The following is a 17,884-nucleotide window of genomic DNA, read 5'->3' as shown; positions in this document are numbered from 1 at the left end:
AATTCCACCAGATGGGTAGACTGCATTGTCAAATAAGCCATTTACTGGAGAAAATTAAGATCTCTAAATTTTTCTTCTTGAAGGAAACAAGAATTACATTTCCTAAGAATGAAGTTCCTAAAAGCAAATTACTTTCTCAATCACAAGACCCTGAAAGTTCAATTAACTGATATTACAGAACACAGAACAATAAAAAAGAAAACCGCTAACACTCCTTTAGAAGTGCTCAAATTGATGTTTTTTAGTTATTAACAGTATAAGGATTTTGACCATTTATAAGCCTTTGCCCTTCCCTTGTGGATGCACCTGAAGGAATCAGGGTTGGACACCATACAATTTGGATATCATAATCTTAATAAAAAAGTTACATTGAACTAGACAAACAAAATCCAGCACTTTGCAGCTTTACATGAGACTATAAAGGTTAGATGTTTGAACTGGTGATCTGGCCATAAAAAGCAGTGTATGCCTTCACAAGTGCCAGGTAATAGTACACAAGGAGGTAGAAAATCAAGAATTAACAAGTGATTAAATCCCCACAAAAGAAGTGAACAAGTAGAGAAAGGATGTTACAGCATGCAAATCCATAATTTTACTCCAAAAACCATTACCAAGCTCATTCTTTTATAAACGCAACAATTCTTTCAAATATATTTTTCCAGTTGCTTCCAAGAACACATTGCATTGTGCTTTCTATCATTGCTCCAGCGAACAACAATACAATTACAGGCATGATTACAAGGAAATGAAAAAAGATTATTGAAAAAAAGGGTACGGGTTATTTAAGGTGATTCTAGATATAAGACGATTTGCCTAAGACAATAATCTTGCTCTCTAATTAGCCTACCAACACAGTTAATAATGGTAAAGGTTCGGGAATATTAGCAGTCAGTAAACCAAAAAAAGTACATATACATCAAAGGAATGTCCATGAAAAGAAGGAAAAAAGTTACCGAGTCAATTATATCTTGACAGTATATTGGGCTCATGTAGTATAGAACATCATGAACTGTAGCACTTAATGTTACACGCAGACCCCGGACACCATCCAAGGTGATCTTTTCAACTGCACTTTCACCACTGAGCTTCAGAGCCCTTCTCCACTAGAAATACAAATGACATGAGAATTCATGCAAGAGAAGAAAGAAAGAAAGAAAATACATTACACAAACCAGACAGATGAGATCAGAAATAAACTGATAATGGCATCATAGACTACTTCTGACAGACTATAGATACAAAATAGAAATTACACTATTTCCATCAAATAATCTGGAATCACATAGTGAACTGGAGAAAAAGAAGCACAAGATTATAGATAGGCTGTATGCATGAAAACTACAAGTCCATTCTTGGTTTATGAATTGTGCGAAAACAAGAATCAAGACATAAAGTTCTACTTTACCTGAATTCTGTTTAAGCAAAAACAGAGCAACATAAAGTTTGATGCAACAGGCACTTTTAAAGGCCAAAGTTGGACATTATTTATCATGTCAACATAAAAAAGAAGTTATCTTCGAACATAAATGGCATTGAATTATGTTCTAGAATAATAATATAGTGGTTTAAGGATAATCAGATTGCACTACTTTTTCTAGATATTAAAAAAATTAACGGTTACTGAGTATGAGAACAAAAGATGGTTGGATGGGTTAAGAGAGTCCTGTTTTCAAAGCAGAACCTAAATTCATAGCCACAACTATGATGGTCGTCCTCAAATTTGGGTATCCAGTGATTGACAAATTCATTAGGGAATTTAGAGATTTTGTGTCAGCTTCATTCCTTCTCTGGTACAATGTGAGCATCCCTAGAGAGCAATAAGAAGTCAGCTTTTGTTACCACAAATATTTTGTGGATGTTTACAGTCAAGAGCTTTCTAGTGAATGGAGGAACCTAGCCACGTGGACACCTCATGAACTGAAAGATGTTCTGGAAGTTACAATATATGTAAGATGAAACAGGAGTAAAACAAGAAGCTCCAAACATAAGAGGGAAAAACCATTGACTGGGAAATCCCAAAAAAGGTCAACTACGAGAATTTTATCAAAGTTTTCCTCTTTAGAGTTGGACAAATAAAAATTAGACCTTTAACAGCAAAAGCAACTCGCCATTCATCTATATCAATTCACCCAAAAACATTAAGCTTCTGGTTCCATGTTCTAGCATCTCACCTTTTAAGCAGAAGTGGCCAGCCGAGGTGGGCATGCCAAGGATTATAAAATATCGGAGGCCACAAGTTCCCTTGCAAGCTATTGTATTTCCAATTGTTTGTTTTCATTATGTCCTACTAAAAGGCAAATAGAGACTTGAATTTAGAGGGCGAGCATTGGCGCAAAGGTAAAGTTGCTCCATTTTGACCTGGAGGTCATGGTTTAGAAACACAGCAATAGCCTCTCTGCAAGCAGGTGCGTACATCTAACCCTCTCTAGACCCCACAGCAGTAGGAGCCTTGACCACTGAGCCCAAGGTTCGCGGTACCGATGGTACCGACGTACCGGTCGGCTCCGGTAACGGTATGGTACCGGTGCCGAACCGAGCCGACACTGTACCGATGGGGCACATTCGGCCTGGTTTCGACCCCATCGTCGTTTTTTTTTTTTGGAGTTCTTTCACTTTTGGATATTTTTGATGTTTTTATGTTTAGGTTTAAGGTTAAAAGTAGATGATGCAACTTATTACTTCCAAATGATTCAAATAATGAGATGAAGAACATAAAATATTTTCAAATTAAGATACAATCAATTCCATACATTTAAAGCACTCTCGAATATCTAAAATCGGGTTGAGTGGCACTTTGAAAAGTGCCCCAGTGTGGCACTTTTGAAAGTGCCAGCCTCTGGCCAGTGCTGTGGCATTTTCAAAGTGCCACAGCGCTGGCACTATTTTTCAGAAGCGAACCGGTGCGAACCGAGCACATGTACGAGCGATTCGCACCGGTTCACACATATACCGGTGCGAACCGAGCCGGTTCGCACCGGTACGAGGCTCCAACCAAACGGTTCCGACCCATATTGGGTCGGAACCGTTTTATACCCCTGTACCGGACCGGTGCGGCTCGGTACCGGTCCGGTACGGGCCGAACCGACCGGTACAGGTCGGTTCAGCAGACCTTGACTGAGCCACCCCTTTTTTTTAAATAGAGACTTGAATTTAAAACCAACAAAAGGTTAATGGAAAGATGCCTTCAAGCATGCAAGGATGCAGGTACATGGATGGATGGATGGATGAGAAAAAACATTCTCAGACCAGTAAGTAGTAGGCATGGTAATTTCCTTCGCTTTGTTTCTCAGACAGATAGTCGGACAGATAGCCAGTAAGGAATATTCCACAAAGTATGACAAAAAGAAATACATCCTCAGACCACCAAGTAGGAGGTTTGGTACTTAACTTTGTTTCTAGGACAGATGGCAAATAAGGGATATCTCACAAAGTATGGAAAAAAAGTAAGTGAAGTTAGGTCCAGTGTTTCTGCACTTTCTTTGATTCAAATTTATATTGTTCTTCATTACTCCTTTTGGCCGGTCTCCCACTTGTAATTTTATAGTAGTTTATCAGCCAAAAATATTAGCGCTGGTGCATGAGTAGCATTCTGGCAACTCCTTTTTTTGGAGCAAATCAAGATTTTTATAAATATCTACTTTATGAGGGAGGGAATCATCTTCTCCATATAAAAAAACTTCAGTAAAACAGAAAGAAAGAAAGAAAGAAAGAAAAGCAATATATTGTCTTTACCTGACAAGGAATAAAGAGGACCCTCTGGGTGCTTCTCTGGTATGGAGTTAAGTGCCTTTCAGCTAGACTAGCTGTTATACGACGAAAATCACCAACATCATCGACTAAATTAGCTTTCTCTAACCTCTGTCCAATACCATGAACCATGAAAACTAGGTGGCCGACTGGCACCTGTGAAACAACAAATAAAGCAATATAAATAGCGAGGTTAGGATACATTTTTTTATTGATTGAAAGATTGTAACTTCCGTTAAGTTTGTATTGAAATTTGAGTGACGTTAAGCCATTCCAACAAACATGGAAATCAATCTTGGTCAAAAAGCTTTCTCCTGTCTATTTGGGTTGGAGGCAACTTGGGCTAAATTAGTATAAGCTTTGTCAACCTCCAAAAAGATTTGGGCCAACTTGAATTTTTTTATGTAGGACAGCAAGGGGTTAAAACAGTTTAAAGCTAACTCCAGCATAGATCTGATTTAACATCTTGCAGAAAATCAATCTGCTGTGCCAATAACCCAGTGAAGAAGAATAGCAGCATAAATAAGAGAGAATAGTAGGAAGTAAAGATGAAATAAGGTGAAATAATAAAAGAAGAAGAAGAAAGAAATAGAAAAGAAAATAGGTATACCAGAGAGAAAGATAAGAAAAGTCAAGCATGACCTAAAGAAATATTTTCATTCATTCAAAACAAGTCGCATACAATGCTTTTTCATTCAACCCTAACATATCCTTTTATAAACTTTACATGACTTGCTTTCCAAGCAAACTAGGGTTCCTGATTGGCAAATAATTAATCTCTAAAATGTTTTCTATAAAGCAAAATTTGGAATAGCACATAAACCTATACAGAAAGACACCTAAAACTACCAAATATCATATCCTAATGATTTCATGACTTGTCCAACCCAACATGAACCTAATATAACAACACAAAAGATGAAATAAAGGTAAGGTTGTAGCTTCAATTATTTTAACAACTAAAATGCTAAGAGGAAGCCTCGCTGCTTCCTTTACGATCGTCCAAAATAGGGAGCGTCACCAAAAACAAAATCAAAAAGGAATCTACATACCTAGGACACAATTACGCCCAGATAATAAGCAATTGTGATTTCTATATGTCAGTTATGCTGATTAAAACTAGTTTGAATATCATCTAAAAGGACCTCTTACTATCAACATAAAGAGCATGCTGATCCTCTCACCAAAGAATTATTCACATTAGATAGGTATACATTCATCTAAAGCAAGAAATCAGGTAAAATGCATAAAAATCATATGGTGACTAACTGCGATTTCAGACAGAAAGAAAAGAAGAAAAATATAATGTGGAATAGCTTGCAAAGTGATGCATAATATCTAAATCTAAAATATAAAAACCTGAGAACAATAATCATCCATCTCCTCCTCTTTTCGTTGGCGCAATTCATCCTGGAGAAAAGCATCAAAATGACCATCACTTGACCATTCAAGATCTAAAATAACAAGCCAATAGTTTTCAAGCATGACCAATTTTTGCAATATTTAGACTTAACTTTTGCTTCTGACATGGACAACAAGTTGCTCATATCAACAAATTCTAACTTATTGATGAATAAAAAAATGTCAAACAACAATCCTAGTCCATTTGATAAATTGCTCAAAACTATGAAAATTGCGAGCATTAAAGCAGTCATTACAGATATTTGGGATGATATATGATCCTAGATCTTCTCCACATATGATCCTAGATCTTCTCCACATAGTTAAGACGATGGTGATTTGTTCAAAACATGTCTATCAAATAATATAAAGCAGTTAAAGGTAGTAATTTAAGACAGAAAACAAATACTTGTCGTGCATTATCTTTCAAAAGGCCTAAGTAGCTCCCATGCTAATTGCTGCTAATTACTGGCACAGTATGCCATAGTACATGTACTATCACCAAGTCAATGCGAGCATGACAACATCACCAGCTTCTCACTTGAAAAACCAAAAATATGGAAATTCCTTTCCTTTTTCAATTAAGCATTGCAAAGAGCGAAGGCTTGAATTTCCTTGTTGAGGTCATTTTATTTATTTAATACCTCCTCTTTATTTCAATCATGTTTCTCTCTCATTAGTGCACCAGTTCCATGATTTTTGCTACAAATATTTCTCCCTCTCCCAAACTTATTCCCAAACATTCTGTTCATGTACCTATCATTGAGAACCATGTTCATCTACTAATTAAGTCTCTTATTTCATCATTTCAAGTATAGATCAATTTAATTTTAGATACAATTTCTTTTAAATCCTTATTTATCTTATATGCATGCTTCAACCTAATTTTTAACACTCCACATGTATTCCTTCTCACAATGTATTTCCAACACTCATTTCTCATCTCCTTTCCATCCCTTATTTCAAAACTCAAAAACTAAGGTCCTAACTATCGAAAAAATCAGGCACATCTCGAAGTACCAACCCCACTACAAAAATTGCTGATTAATCATTCATACATGGAAAATAAAGCAAGCTAAGAAGTAAGAAGGAAGGGTGCTCAAATGCAATTTAAGTAGTCAGTAAGCTAGGTTTAGTTATTTATTGTATACTCCCATTATCCCATTTTTACTTCCTATTCAAGTATAATTTATAGTGGAAATATATAGAATCTACGACTACGGATTCCTGCTAAGCTCTACAAAATGAGAATTTAGATCCAGTGAAGCCTATATATTTGACATGATTTTGGACTAATACTATATCAACCAAGTCATTATACCTTAGTACTCCCTATAAAAGATTGTCAAACCATCAAGAACCAGGCAATTTGAGACATACTCTACTGAACTAGCTAGGCACCAAGATAGTTTAGTCTTTCAATTTGGAGTGGAAAGGGGCCAAACTACTCCAGACCAAGTAGAACCAATAATTTTGCCCATGCTTCACCATACCGGCCCGAATCAGGCGGTACGGGGCGTACTGTACTGGTTTAGTATTGGTATCTGGCAAGGATGGTGTACCGACACTCGGTATGTCGAAAAGATTCCGTACCATATCATACCAAATACCAATATAGTGCTAGTGTAGCACCGGTATGGGGTTCGGTAACGAGACGACAAACCTTGGTTCTGCCAATTCTAGGCAATATTGACTAGCAATTGTCAATCTAGGTGCATCCCATGTTCTCTAGATCTTCTATGTTGTGGCCAAGATTGAGGACCTCCCCCTCTCCCGCGGTGACCTCGTCCTCGACCACCAAGCCTCTTCCTCCACAAGCTTTGGATCTACACCCTCAAATCCACCCGCAAGGAGGCCAAGTGCCAAACCCTCCTCAAGCTCATTAACTTCATCTAATCTAACTCCAGCTGCATCACCAAGCCTGTTCAAGAGGAGCTCGTCCACATCTTTAGCACCAAAATCTTCCACAACCTCTCACTAGCAACTTGCAAGACTACTGGATCCTCGAGCACCGAGTTAGAGAAGGATCCCTACCTCGATCTTGCTTGGCCCCACCTCTAGTTGTCTAAAAGCACCTCCACTACGTTGTCTCCTCCAACACCAACACCAAGGTTGCTAAGTGTTACATCGACCACTCCTTCATCCACCACCTCTCTTCGATCTCTTCAACTCTACCCCACAAGCACAAGTACTGGTATTTGCCACCGTATCAAGTGTTGCTATTGTAAGATACCATATCGTACTAACACAGTACTAGACTAGCATGGTCATGATATCCAAATTTACTCGTTGTGCCTGTCAAGAACTCTTTTTGGAAAGACAAAGCCATCTCTCTCACACACACACCCACACATAAATACTTCCTCGGTACTTATATACTCTATATATGTTTTAACCTTAATTGCTAATTCTCTTGCTGTAATTATCACTGGCTTCCTTTCCTAATTGCCGTTTAAAGCTCCATTTTCCATATCAAAGTCCTCTTTTTCTGGAACTTTATTCAAATCATTCATTTATTTGGTAGTTAGTACACCTATCAGCTCCCTTTCAGTTACCATTCAGTCCTTTTTTGAGATTGTGTTGATGGGTTTGATATAGCATGTGGAATACTTTTAGTATGAGTTACATTCTTCTGTTATGTAAATCAGATTTTGCCAAAGGAAAACAAAAAAAGATAAGAGCTATAATATTAAACTAGATGCAAACTAGCAAAGACAATTCCTAGACTGTCATAGCCTCTCAGGCTAAGCAGTAAATACTACCTTGATGGACTGAAAATAACCTAATTAAGCTACTGGAGATCAGAGAATGCAAAGCTAAAGCAAAACACACAACAAGATCAAGAAAATAATTGTTTTCAATCTAAAAATAATTGTTTTCTTTTTGTTTATTTTGTTGCTTATGTGTCAATCTCCAGAACTTATCAGCATCAAATCCATACAAGATGTGCATATGTTCACTTCATGTGTGGATTAATTGAAACAATCCTGGACTACACATGGCATGTCCCTTGATAGGCATGCAGCATAGTCAGTTAATATCTAATTATGCACCAGCAAGACTTATAAGGAAATGAACTTTAGTGATGAAACTTAAATGAAAATTCTTTACAATCAGATCATATCAACTTCAATAAAATGCATTCTTGGTAAACTAGTGGTAGCCTAGAGTGCAAGAAGGTAAAAAGAAGTTAAATCAACTAGGAAGATACAATCTCCCAGCAATATACAAAAAATAGGGGGTTCGATACTTAAGCAGATAAACCAACTTCAAATGAAAGGGGTCCCGGCGGCACTCATCATTTGTGTGACAAAGGAGACAAGACAATATATATGTGGATTTCATGCATTAGTAAACAAGAGACTTGCCATAAAAGGCAGACCTGAGTTGGATTCAGAGATCCAGAAGGTGAAAAACCACGTCTTAGCTTGACACCATTTCCTCTTCCAGCATTAAGAGTAAAACTAGAGTTATGAGAGACTAACCAAGCCTCCCAAGTATCATCCACTCCTGTGAAAAGAGCATGCAAGCCCTGTGCAGCAAATCATTTTAGCAACAATATATAGGTAATAAGAGTTTTCCTCACTCCATGGACATTATATATTTATACACCTGTGTGGGGCCTTGCAGATCAACACGGGCAGCAAAAAGGCCTGAAGGTTGATATGTCCGGCGATGCCAAACCTGGACTCAATGAAAATTACATTATCAAGGCTTTTACCATACAACAAGCTAACATAACATGTTAAGCATCATAGGAACAATGAAGCAATACAATATTTTGAGAAAGTAAAATACTAAATCATACTTTCAACTTTCAAGTTTCAAAAAAGGATAGCAGTAACATAAGTTATTGATTCACAAGTCAATAATTCCACGCATATTCAAGTCACAGGACAAAGTATAGTGATGGAGAACATTATGTTGCCCTTTTGCTTTAACCTATGAAAATCAACTACATAACCTAGCGACAGAAACTACAATCAGTAGCACCAAATGGAGTTTATATCAAGCCAAGTTTCCAAGACTGTATGGTGCATGCTTTGAACATCCAAACTTCCGCCCATCTGCACATTAGCGGAGCTTTTCAGGTTCATGCAATCCAACAGTTATTAACCAATTATACAATAATTATCCAAAAGTTATCTTCACAGATACTAATTCTGAAAGAATACTAATTGCCATTTTATTTATCTAACAAGTAATTTAAAATTAAAAACCTTCATTGTGTATCATTTAAAATTACATGTCATATATATGAATGTGTGATTTTTATGCAGCCATATTCCTCTATGTATGCAAGGAGAAAAAGAGAGTAAGAGAAGTTGTACTATAATCAAGAAATTAGTTTGCAAATATTGTATCATAAAATTCAGTACCTGACAGCGGTAAGCCAACTCCAATTGTTCCGCAACATCTTCACGTAGGGGAAGCCAATCAAGGCCACCTTTACAAGCAAACCAGTGGCCTCTCAAGACACGTCTGTTTTCACCATGCCAATAAACTGGGAAGCAGTGGCGCTTAGTTAGATCTACCTGTAATCATCCATAGAGTTAATAATCACAAAATATATGTTACATTTGAAAGTTAGGTTGTCTGCCCTGTGGCCAATCAGCTCTTCTATGGAATGAAGACATATCCATACCCTATGTTAGGTAATAGCATTATATATAATGGAGGAGAGAAGGTGAAGAGGTTTTTCTGGGAATAATGCGAATTCGAGTATGCTAATGCAAATTTCAGCACAATTTACAAAAAACAATGAAGAGACTCGGTTCCAGAATAGATGCAATTTAATTAAAATCTGAACTTTGACTTCAATCCTGAAGCTAAGGGGGAAAATCAAGGTTCGCTGTACCGGCCGGTACCGAGCGTACCGTACCCATACCGATGGGTACCGGTATCGGTACACCAATATCGGTACATCTGGCGTACCGCATACCGTACCGTACCGACACTCGGTACGTCTATACTAGTGCGGCACCGGTACTGGGTTCGGTACCGGTACGGCGAACCTTGGGGGAAATGCTTAAAAAAAAGCCTGAGATCAAATTCACAACAAAAGGGTCAGTAGATAGTGAGAGAAGGAAGATCATAGGATAAACATTAGTACTCACTACTCAGGCTCCATTCTTTTAGAAGTAAGCTTTTTCGTGCAACAAAACTAAAAAGACCAAGATCGATCATAAACTTCCATCTAATCATGCTAAATCACCAAAAATATTCTTTCCACATAGACACGACAATGGGCTTTTGACTTAAATATATAAGCTACATATTTAGACCTCATAAGCCTTACTAAAATTATAGATGCAAAAGTTATTTATTTTTTACACATAAACAAAGGACCCAAAATGACCATCCATTATGTTTGAATGGAGACAAGGAAAAAGAAAAGATAAAAAAATGTAAAATGCCTTTGGGAAAAAAAGACCCAACTTGCTGTCTCATTTAACAGGCCTCATTGTTGGCCAAACTGAGTAACTGGGCCAATCCAAAGCCCTATGGTGGGCTTTTGACTTGAATCATGCTAAATAATGATTGAAGCTACACATTTAGACCCCATAAGCCTTGCTAAAATTATATGTGCAAAAATAATTTAAATATACATGCTAAACCACCTAAAATATTCTTTCTATAATATCTATATAGATACAACAATAGGCTTTTGACTTCAACCTATAAGCTACAAATTTAGACCCTGCAAGCCTTGCTAAAATTATTTAAACATACACATAATCCAAGACAGCCAAAATGACCATGCATTATGTCTGAATGGAGACAAATACTCATAAAACTTATATATTGAGAACCTCAAAAAAAAAAAAATGAAAAATATGAAATGCCTTTGGGTGAAAACCCGACTGACTATCTCATTTAATGGAACTCATTGGTGGCTAAACTGTCACTAGGCCAATCAAAGCCCAAAAATCTAGGTCCACTAGGCCCACACCCAAGGTTCGGCGTACCGGTACCGGTCGGCGTACCGGTACCGGCCCGAACCGATACGTACCAGTCCCGTATTGGTCTGTACTTGTCCCGTACCAATACGACAGTCGTACCGGCCAGTTTTTCAATGAAAAGCTCCTGGTACTGGATCCCACGCTGATCCGGTACCGGTCCCTGCCCGGATTAGTTTGTACCGGCCCGTACCGGCCGGTATGGCATACCCTGCCCACACCTATTATTTATTTGTTTTTTTATCAAACCTAACCTAATAAAATTCTTAAAACTGCAATTTCACTGTTGATCCAGGATAATTGAGTTTTAGCTTTCCTCAATTTACTCTGATCTAAGGTTTGAAATATTGCAGTATAAGGCCATACCAATCACATCTCTGTATGGTACATACTGCAGTATGCCCGAGTATATACTCATGGTTTATTAATATATCTCAATACATGGTACGGTACAGTGCTGGTACATCCTCGACATGCCTCAGTATTGTAAGTATCATATTGTGGTATGGTTGGTTTTTCAACTCTTACTTTGATCTACCAAATATATAATTTTATTCCCTTACTCATATCTTTAGCAATGATGGCAAATGTCCCATCAGGTTTCAATCCTTTTACAATTGATGATCTTCCGTTAAATAAACCATTAACCATCCACTGATTGAGTCGAACCAATATAGTAAATACTAGTTGCATTACCAAAGTTTTCTTCTTCAAGGTTTTTAATAACAAAAGGATAATATAAGTACCCATCTGTATGTTTTAATATAGTAAATACCCATCTGTATGATTAATAGAGTAATCATTCAAGGAGTAGAAAATGCAATATGAAGTGTCGGTACATAATGAATTGACCTTTGATGATAATTTCTTCAATGATAGCTATCTCTTTTTTAATCTCTACATTCAGTTCACAACAAGGATCGCTAAGTCGATACCAGGATCTCTATACCGGTCGACGACCAATTTGGTACCATACCGACACGGTACGGTAAGACGTGCCGGTTCTGAACCGGCATGGCAAATTTTTTTCCGATATTATTTTAGGTTTGATTTATTGGTAATCATTTTTTCAACTTTTTCAATAATTTTAAGTATAATTTGACGTTTATTGATGTTTTTTGATGTTTCTATAATCACGATACGTGTAAATGATGCCTCTTGATATTTTAGAGTGATGCAAAATATAAAATAATTATTGAGATACAAAATATAAAATAATACAGTCAATTATATATATTTAAAGTACAACATACCTACCGATATTTAAAATCTCTTCGAGTGGCAATGCCTCTCGTAGAGATCTGAATCATTAGCATAATCAGGAGCTCAGATCTATGTAGAACCCTACTATACATGCTACATATATTTTTCTAAGCCCGTAGACATTCATCAAAAGCTACTTATTTCTCAATTTTTTTGAATTTAGACCTAGGCCACTATATGCATGATCGCATTAAAACTTGAATAAATGGACACCAAATCTACTTAGAGAAGAGCTTGCATTCCCCTAAGTAAGCTTTTGATTTTACAGTCTTTTTTATTTTTTTATTTTTAATCCAAAAATAATTTTTTAATTTTAAAAATTATATATAATCCAAAAATTAAAAATTTTAGTGAAATTATGTAGATCATCCATAGATCTACAACATATCATGAAATCATGCCAAAATCAAAATTTGGCATAATCTCTCCTTATTTTGAAAATTTTGAAGTATTTTTCAGCTTTGAAAAAAAAAAGAGGAGAAAATGAGGAAGGGGAGGGGAAGCATTTTTTGGCGTGGAGGGGCGGGGCGAGGGCGGGTTGAAGAACACTTCAATAGAAGAGTTGGGATGGTTCTCAGGTCTTCCCAACTCAACGCATATAAAAAAAAGAGAGATTGAGTTGGCTCAAACTCGAACCAATGTGAACTAGCTGGTTTACACCGATTCCGGCCCAGTTCAGACCAGTTTAGGTTCAAAACCGAACTCCACATGGAACCAACCCAATCTTGCACCAGGTCAGTTTGGTACGGGCTGAATCGCTAGGGCCAGTTTGGTACGGGCCGAACCGCCCGTTCGACCTGGTTCGGTAATTTCAAATAGTTGGTATAGCATTTGGTTTGCAACTTCTCAGATTGAATTAAACAAGTAATTCCAAATAGTTGTTGATCGTCATAGGCATATTAAAATCAACAACTGATACTAAATGAGTGCTATCTGACTTTGAATTCAATCTCTAGTTGTCATTTCAGATCTAAAGAGAATTGAGTTCTGCCCATGGTCTGTCGTACCGGTCGGTACCGGCCGGTACATACCGGTACCGGACCCCACCGGTACGGTACAGCTACATAATTCGGTACCAACCGGTACCGGCGCGTACCGGCCGGTACCGGCGCGTACCGAACCGGTACCGGCCCGAACCGACCAGTCCGTACCGGTCCCAATTTTTTTTGGCTTTTAGCCCCATCGGTACAGTACCGGTTCGGTTCGGGGTTTGGTTCGGTACCGTACCGGTACCGATGCCCACCGGTACGTCGGTACAGTCGGTACCGCATACCTTGGTTCTGCCTAAGTTCATCATTAAGGCTAAGGAAGATTTCGTAATACTAAAAGATTGACAACATGATGCTTTGATCAGAATATTAGTTAGATCTAGGAGAACCCTTAGAAACTAATTTCATAGTTAATAACAATTACAAAAATATTAATAAGGAACTCTCCAAATGTATTCACCTATAAAAAATATTTAGAACACATCCTAACCATCAATGAAAATCATTTTAAACCATTTAAAATCATAGTAGTGTATTTGCCCAGAGGAGTTATGCAAGTACTCATTTGGACATTCCAAGCCTCCCCATTCATTCAACATGAATTATTTGTGGGAATTTTTCAAGAATGTATATGTCATTTTGTATTTTTGTTAGCATTTAAGCTCCTGACAAATTCTAGAAAGATGACACCGATCGGATAAAAGGCAGGAGTACAAAAAAGAATCATATTCAAAAAATAATTTAATGCTTCAAGTGCAAAAGAATACCTCATAAAGGCCACCCTTTACAGGGACACCAACCCTCTCTTCCTCGACCACATACAGATCATCAGATCTAGAGCCAGTAGCCATATTAGCCGTAGAAGGGCCACTTGGACCTGCACTGCATTCTGCATATTCTCCCCACCAATGTGCAAGTAGCTCTTCTTCCCTCTAAAATTAGTAGTCCAAGAAAGAAAAAAATTACAGAACAGATATACAAAAGAATATAGCTTTTGGACAATGAAGAAAAATTTAGCACAAGCATGCATGTATTTAAGAACATGATTAGCATCCAAAGTAAAAACTGAGTCATGAATCGTGTCCACTAAAGAGAATTTCCACCTAGATGAACCAATACCAATTTAAGTGTATAATTATTAAGATATCCATACCACTAACATGAATTTATGTATTAAAGAATCTCAAAACTATGCCATATAAAACTGGAAAAGAATATATCAGCTAAACAACATGGAAAGATAGTAAAATTGAGAGGCATGCCTTAAACAGATCTGTTCGTTATGAGGGAGTGACTAGAGGCGAAAAATTTTGGTGAGGCTCTGATTTTTATTTTCCTTCCCTAAATGTGTTGTCCCTCGTACCTTGTTGCATAGCCTTGATTCAGCTACATATGGCGCATGTTGATTCCAATTTTTTGCTCTACTTCCACACATTTAACTTGACAAGAATTTGGCTGGTCAACTTCCAGCCAGCCAATTAAGTGAAACTATGTTAGCAAGCTTTGCTTGCAGTCATATCATTTATGTCAGTTATACTGGCAGATTCATGACCCCAATCCACTTGTTGGGAAAGTTGGATGGCTTGAAAGTTCTACATTGCCATCTCTGGTAATTGGAAAACCTTAGCATCCATGAGACCCAACATCCAATAAAGTTCACTGCTACCTATCAGGGATACACTGAGACCAGCATCCTTTACAGCTCAGCATGCAAATTAGCCCCGACTGCACACTTCTTCACATAAAAAAGTATCATGATACATTAGATGAGAAGAAAAAAAATCAATGGTGAAGGTGACTTCAACATGGTAAATGAAGCATCCAGAATCACAGCCTTATGAGTAATTACTTCAAGTGAGCACCATGGAAGCACCAAAATATTTCACAATCAAGAAACCATTCTAAATGCAATTGGCAATAAGACATTCAAAGAGGAACACCTGCTCCATTAACTTAAATTATACGAGAATTCCTTTCCATCTAGGGCCTCTAATAGTCTGAAGAGGTAATTTACATCTTAATGCTCCATAAAGAAAAATTACTTAGTTCCAAAAGAGGAGAAAGCTGCTGATATATCCAGATAATCAAGAAAAAAGATCTAAAGAAACAAAGATAATGAACTAAAACTCATTAAGGCAATACATGATTTGTACCCTCCCCCTTACGATAATGCACAGGCCTAAACCCTCATATTAAAATTTTCATGCATCAAACATCTAATTAAGAATTGATCTAATTATGTAATTGCAGTTAGAATTTGACAATGTCTCGCTACAACTACAATGGAGAGGTGAAGTTGTCTTGTCCATTTGCTCAAATAGTTTCACTAGTACATATTTGTGTCTAGCTGAGTTTGGCATCGTTGTCACTTTACTTCTTTAAAAAATTTAAAAACAAGTTCTATTTCTCCTTTTTTTCTTAAAATATTTGACAAACATGTTTGGTAATGACAATTGTTTTTTCTATTTTCCACAACAAAGAAAAGAAAAACATGTTTGGTAGGCAAAATGGGAAATCCCTCTAGTGGTGTTTTTCCCATAGCAGACTATCATCAAATCCAAAAGCACATGATACACAATGCCAAGCTCCTTCTCCTCTCCTTGTCTGCGGCCATTGCTGAGAAGTCCTTTGAAGCAACGACCCCCCCCCCCAAGAACAAGAAGCACCCCGCCCTTCATCAAGGATCACCATTGGATCAAGCAAGGTTGGCGGTACCATTTCTAGCTGCCCAATTCAGCGTGTACTGAGCCGTACTGGAGACGAACTAGCACGGCTCAGGCCTTCACATTGAGAAATTGGCGAGGGAGGGGGAGGAGCGAGAAGGAAATAGAGGAAAAGAGAGAGAAGGGGGAGGGAGGCAGAGAGAGAGAGAAGGCCGACAAAGGCATGGAGGGTCAGGGGCCTGGAGGGGCGGAGGAAGAGCTCTACCCTCCAATTTCCTTATTTTGTTCACAACAAGGGTCCAGAGGAGGGCCCTTCTTTTATTTTGAAAAAAGTAAGTGAAGTCGGCATAGGGGTTGCCAACTTCACTTACTTTTTAGCTTTTTTTTATTTTGAAAAATTAAGCGAAATCAACAAGGGGATTGTCGACTTTATTTGATTTTTTCAAAATGAAAAGGGGGGCCCCTTTGAGACCCCTGTTTCGTAAAAAATAGGAGAATGGGTGGAACCCTTCCTCCGCCGCTCTGCACCCCTCTCCGGCCCTTCACTGACCTCCGCCAGCCTTCGCCGGCCTTCTCCCTCTCTCTCCCTCTTCCTCACCCTCTCTCCCTCCCCCTCTCTGTATTTTCCTCTCTCTCGTTCTCCCTCTTCCCTGCCCTCTCCGGCTTTCCTGTCACTATGGGCCTAGCACAAAACGGCAAGCAACCAATATGGGCCTCCAATATCGACATAACGATCCTTGAAATCAAGCCAAGTACAACAAGTTCAAGATCCATAGCCTCCTCAAGGCCATGTCCACCACTCTGACTGCATTTACTTCGATTTGCAAAACCAAAACCATGTAGCTAAAAATCTAAACATAAATCAATTTGTATCATACAGCAAAAGCTATAGAATTCAAAATTCTATTCCATTATGAGATGAATCCAACACCAACAACATCTAGGATCAGCCTCTAAGAGCTTCCTCATCGTCGACGCATTATTCTGGTAGGTGTGCCACGAGATCAGTTGTGGGGCCCACCCTCAACTTCTACATCTGCTTCTCCATTGACATCGCCTCCTACCCCCCACTCGCCTTAAGATATGCTACAAACCACCACAACCCACTTTACAGTGCTCTTGGCAGCCACCCCTACATGGTGGCAAATGGGTCGGGCCGAACAAAACATAGGCCAGCTCGGATACATAAATGAAAATCTATCAACTTGAACCTAACTTGCTTATTAAATGGGTCAAAAAACCACATCCAAACTTGACCATTTTATTAAACACGTTGAAAAAAGTTAAATGGGTTAAATGGTTAAACATCACCACCCTTCACCGTGCCACCATGCCCGTGGCCCCTCTAGTTACCCCCCTCCAGTGCCTCACCTCCTTCAATGCCTCCACCCTTGCCTCCATTCTCCTCCCCCACCCCCCAACCTCCTCTCCACCCTCCGCTTTCCCTACCCCCTTCGCAGCACCGCCCACCTCGCCTTCATCTGCACCCTCCCCTAAATTTTCCTTTGTCCATGCCATACCAATCATCATCATTTATCACCCTCACTCAATCTCATCGGAACCTATACTTGAGGTCGAGGCCTCAAGCACCAGGATCAATCCACTCTAGCAGCTTTCCAATAGGATTGAATAGAGGAGGACGTGCCTTGTAAGGTCTCCTATAAGGAGGCACAGGCCGCAACACAACCTCCCCACTGTCCGCCACATCCATGTCCACCTCCTTGCCCTCAATCTTGCTTCTCCGCTCCAAGATCCATGCTTGGCGACACCCACCTCATCCTCTCCTCCTCTACTGCAATTCGCCCCAACCTTCCTCTCTCTCCCTCATCTGCACCCTTGTCACCATCGGCCGCCGCCACCC

General features: G+C 38.6%; 1 protein-coding gene across 9 annotated transcripts in view; it reads right to left on the bottom strand.

The window, feature by feature from the left end:
* Positions 1-17,884, bottom strand: part of LOC103719489 (phospholipase SGR2) — a 46,386-nt gene that overhangs the window by 21,135 nt on the left and 7,367 nt on the right. For all 9 annotated transcript variants that reach the window (XR_003387979.2, XR_003387980.2, XR_003387977.2 and 6 more), the window contains exons 4-10: positions 14,128-14,292; positions 9,528-9,683; positions 8,761-8,832; positions 8,531-8,680; positions 5,107-5,157; positions 3,733-3,903; positions 954-1,103 (exon numbers count right to left, since the gene is read on the bottom strand). Coding sequence is in view for 5 of the 9 variants with exons in the window: in XM_026809396.2 (XP_026665197.2) it covers positions 954-1,103; positions 3,733-3,903; positions 5,107-5,157; positions 8,531-8,680; positions 8,761-8,832; positions 9,528-9,683; positions 14,128-14,292 (915 nt within the window). In the remaining 4 variants the exon portion in view is untranslated. The remainder of the gene's footprint in view (positions 1-953; positions 1,104-3,732; positions 3,904-5,106; positions 5,158-8,530; positions 8,681-8,760; positions 8,833-9,527; positions 9,684-14,127; positions 14,293-17,884) is intronic.

The sequence above is a fragment of the Phoenix dactylifera genome, chromosome 1 (genome assembly GCF_009389715.1).
Source record: "Phoenix dactylifera cultivar Barhee BC4 chromosome 1, palm_55x_up_171113_PBpolish2nd_filt_p, whole genome shotgun sequence".
Taxonomy (NCBI): Eukaryota; Viridiplantae; Streptophyta; class Magnoliopsida; order Arecales; family Arecaceae; genus Phoenix; species Phoenix dactylifera.
This window is presented reverse-complemented; position numbering and strand designations above follow the sequence as displayed.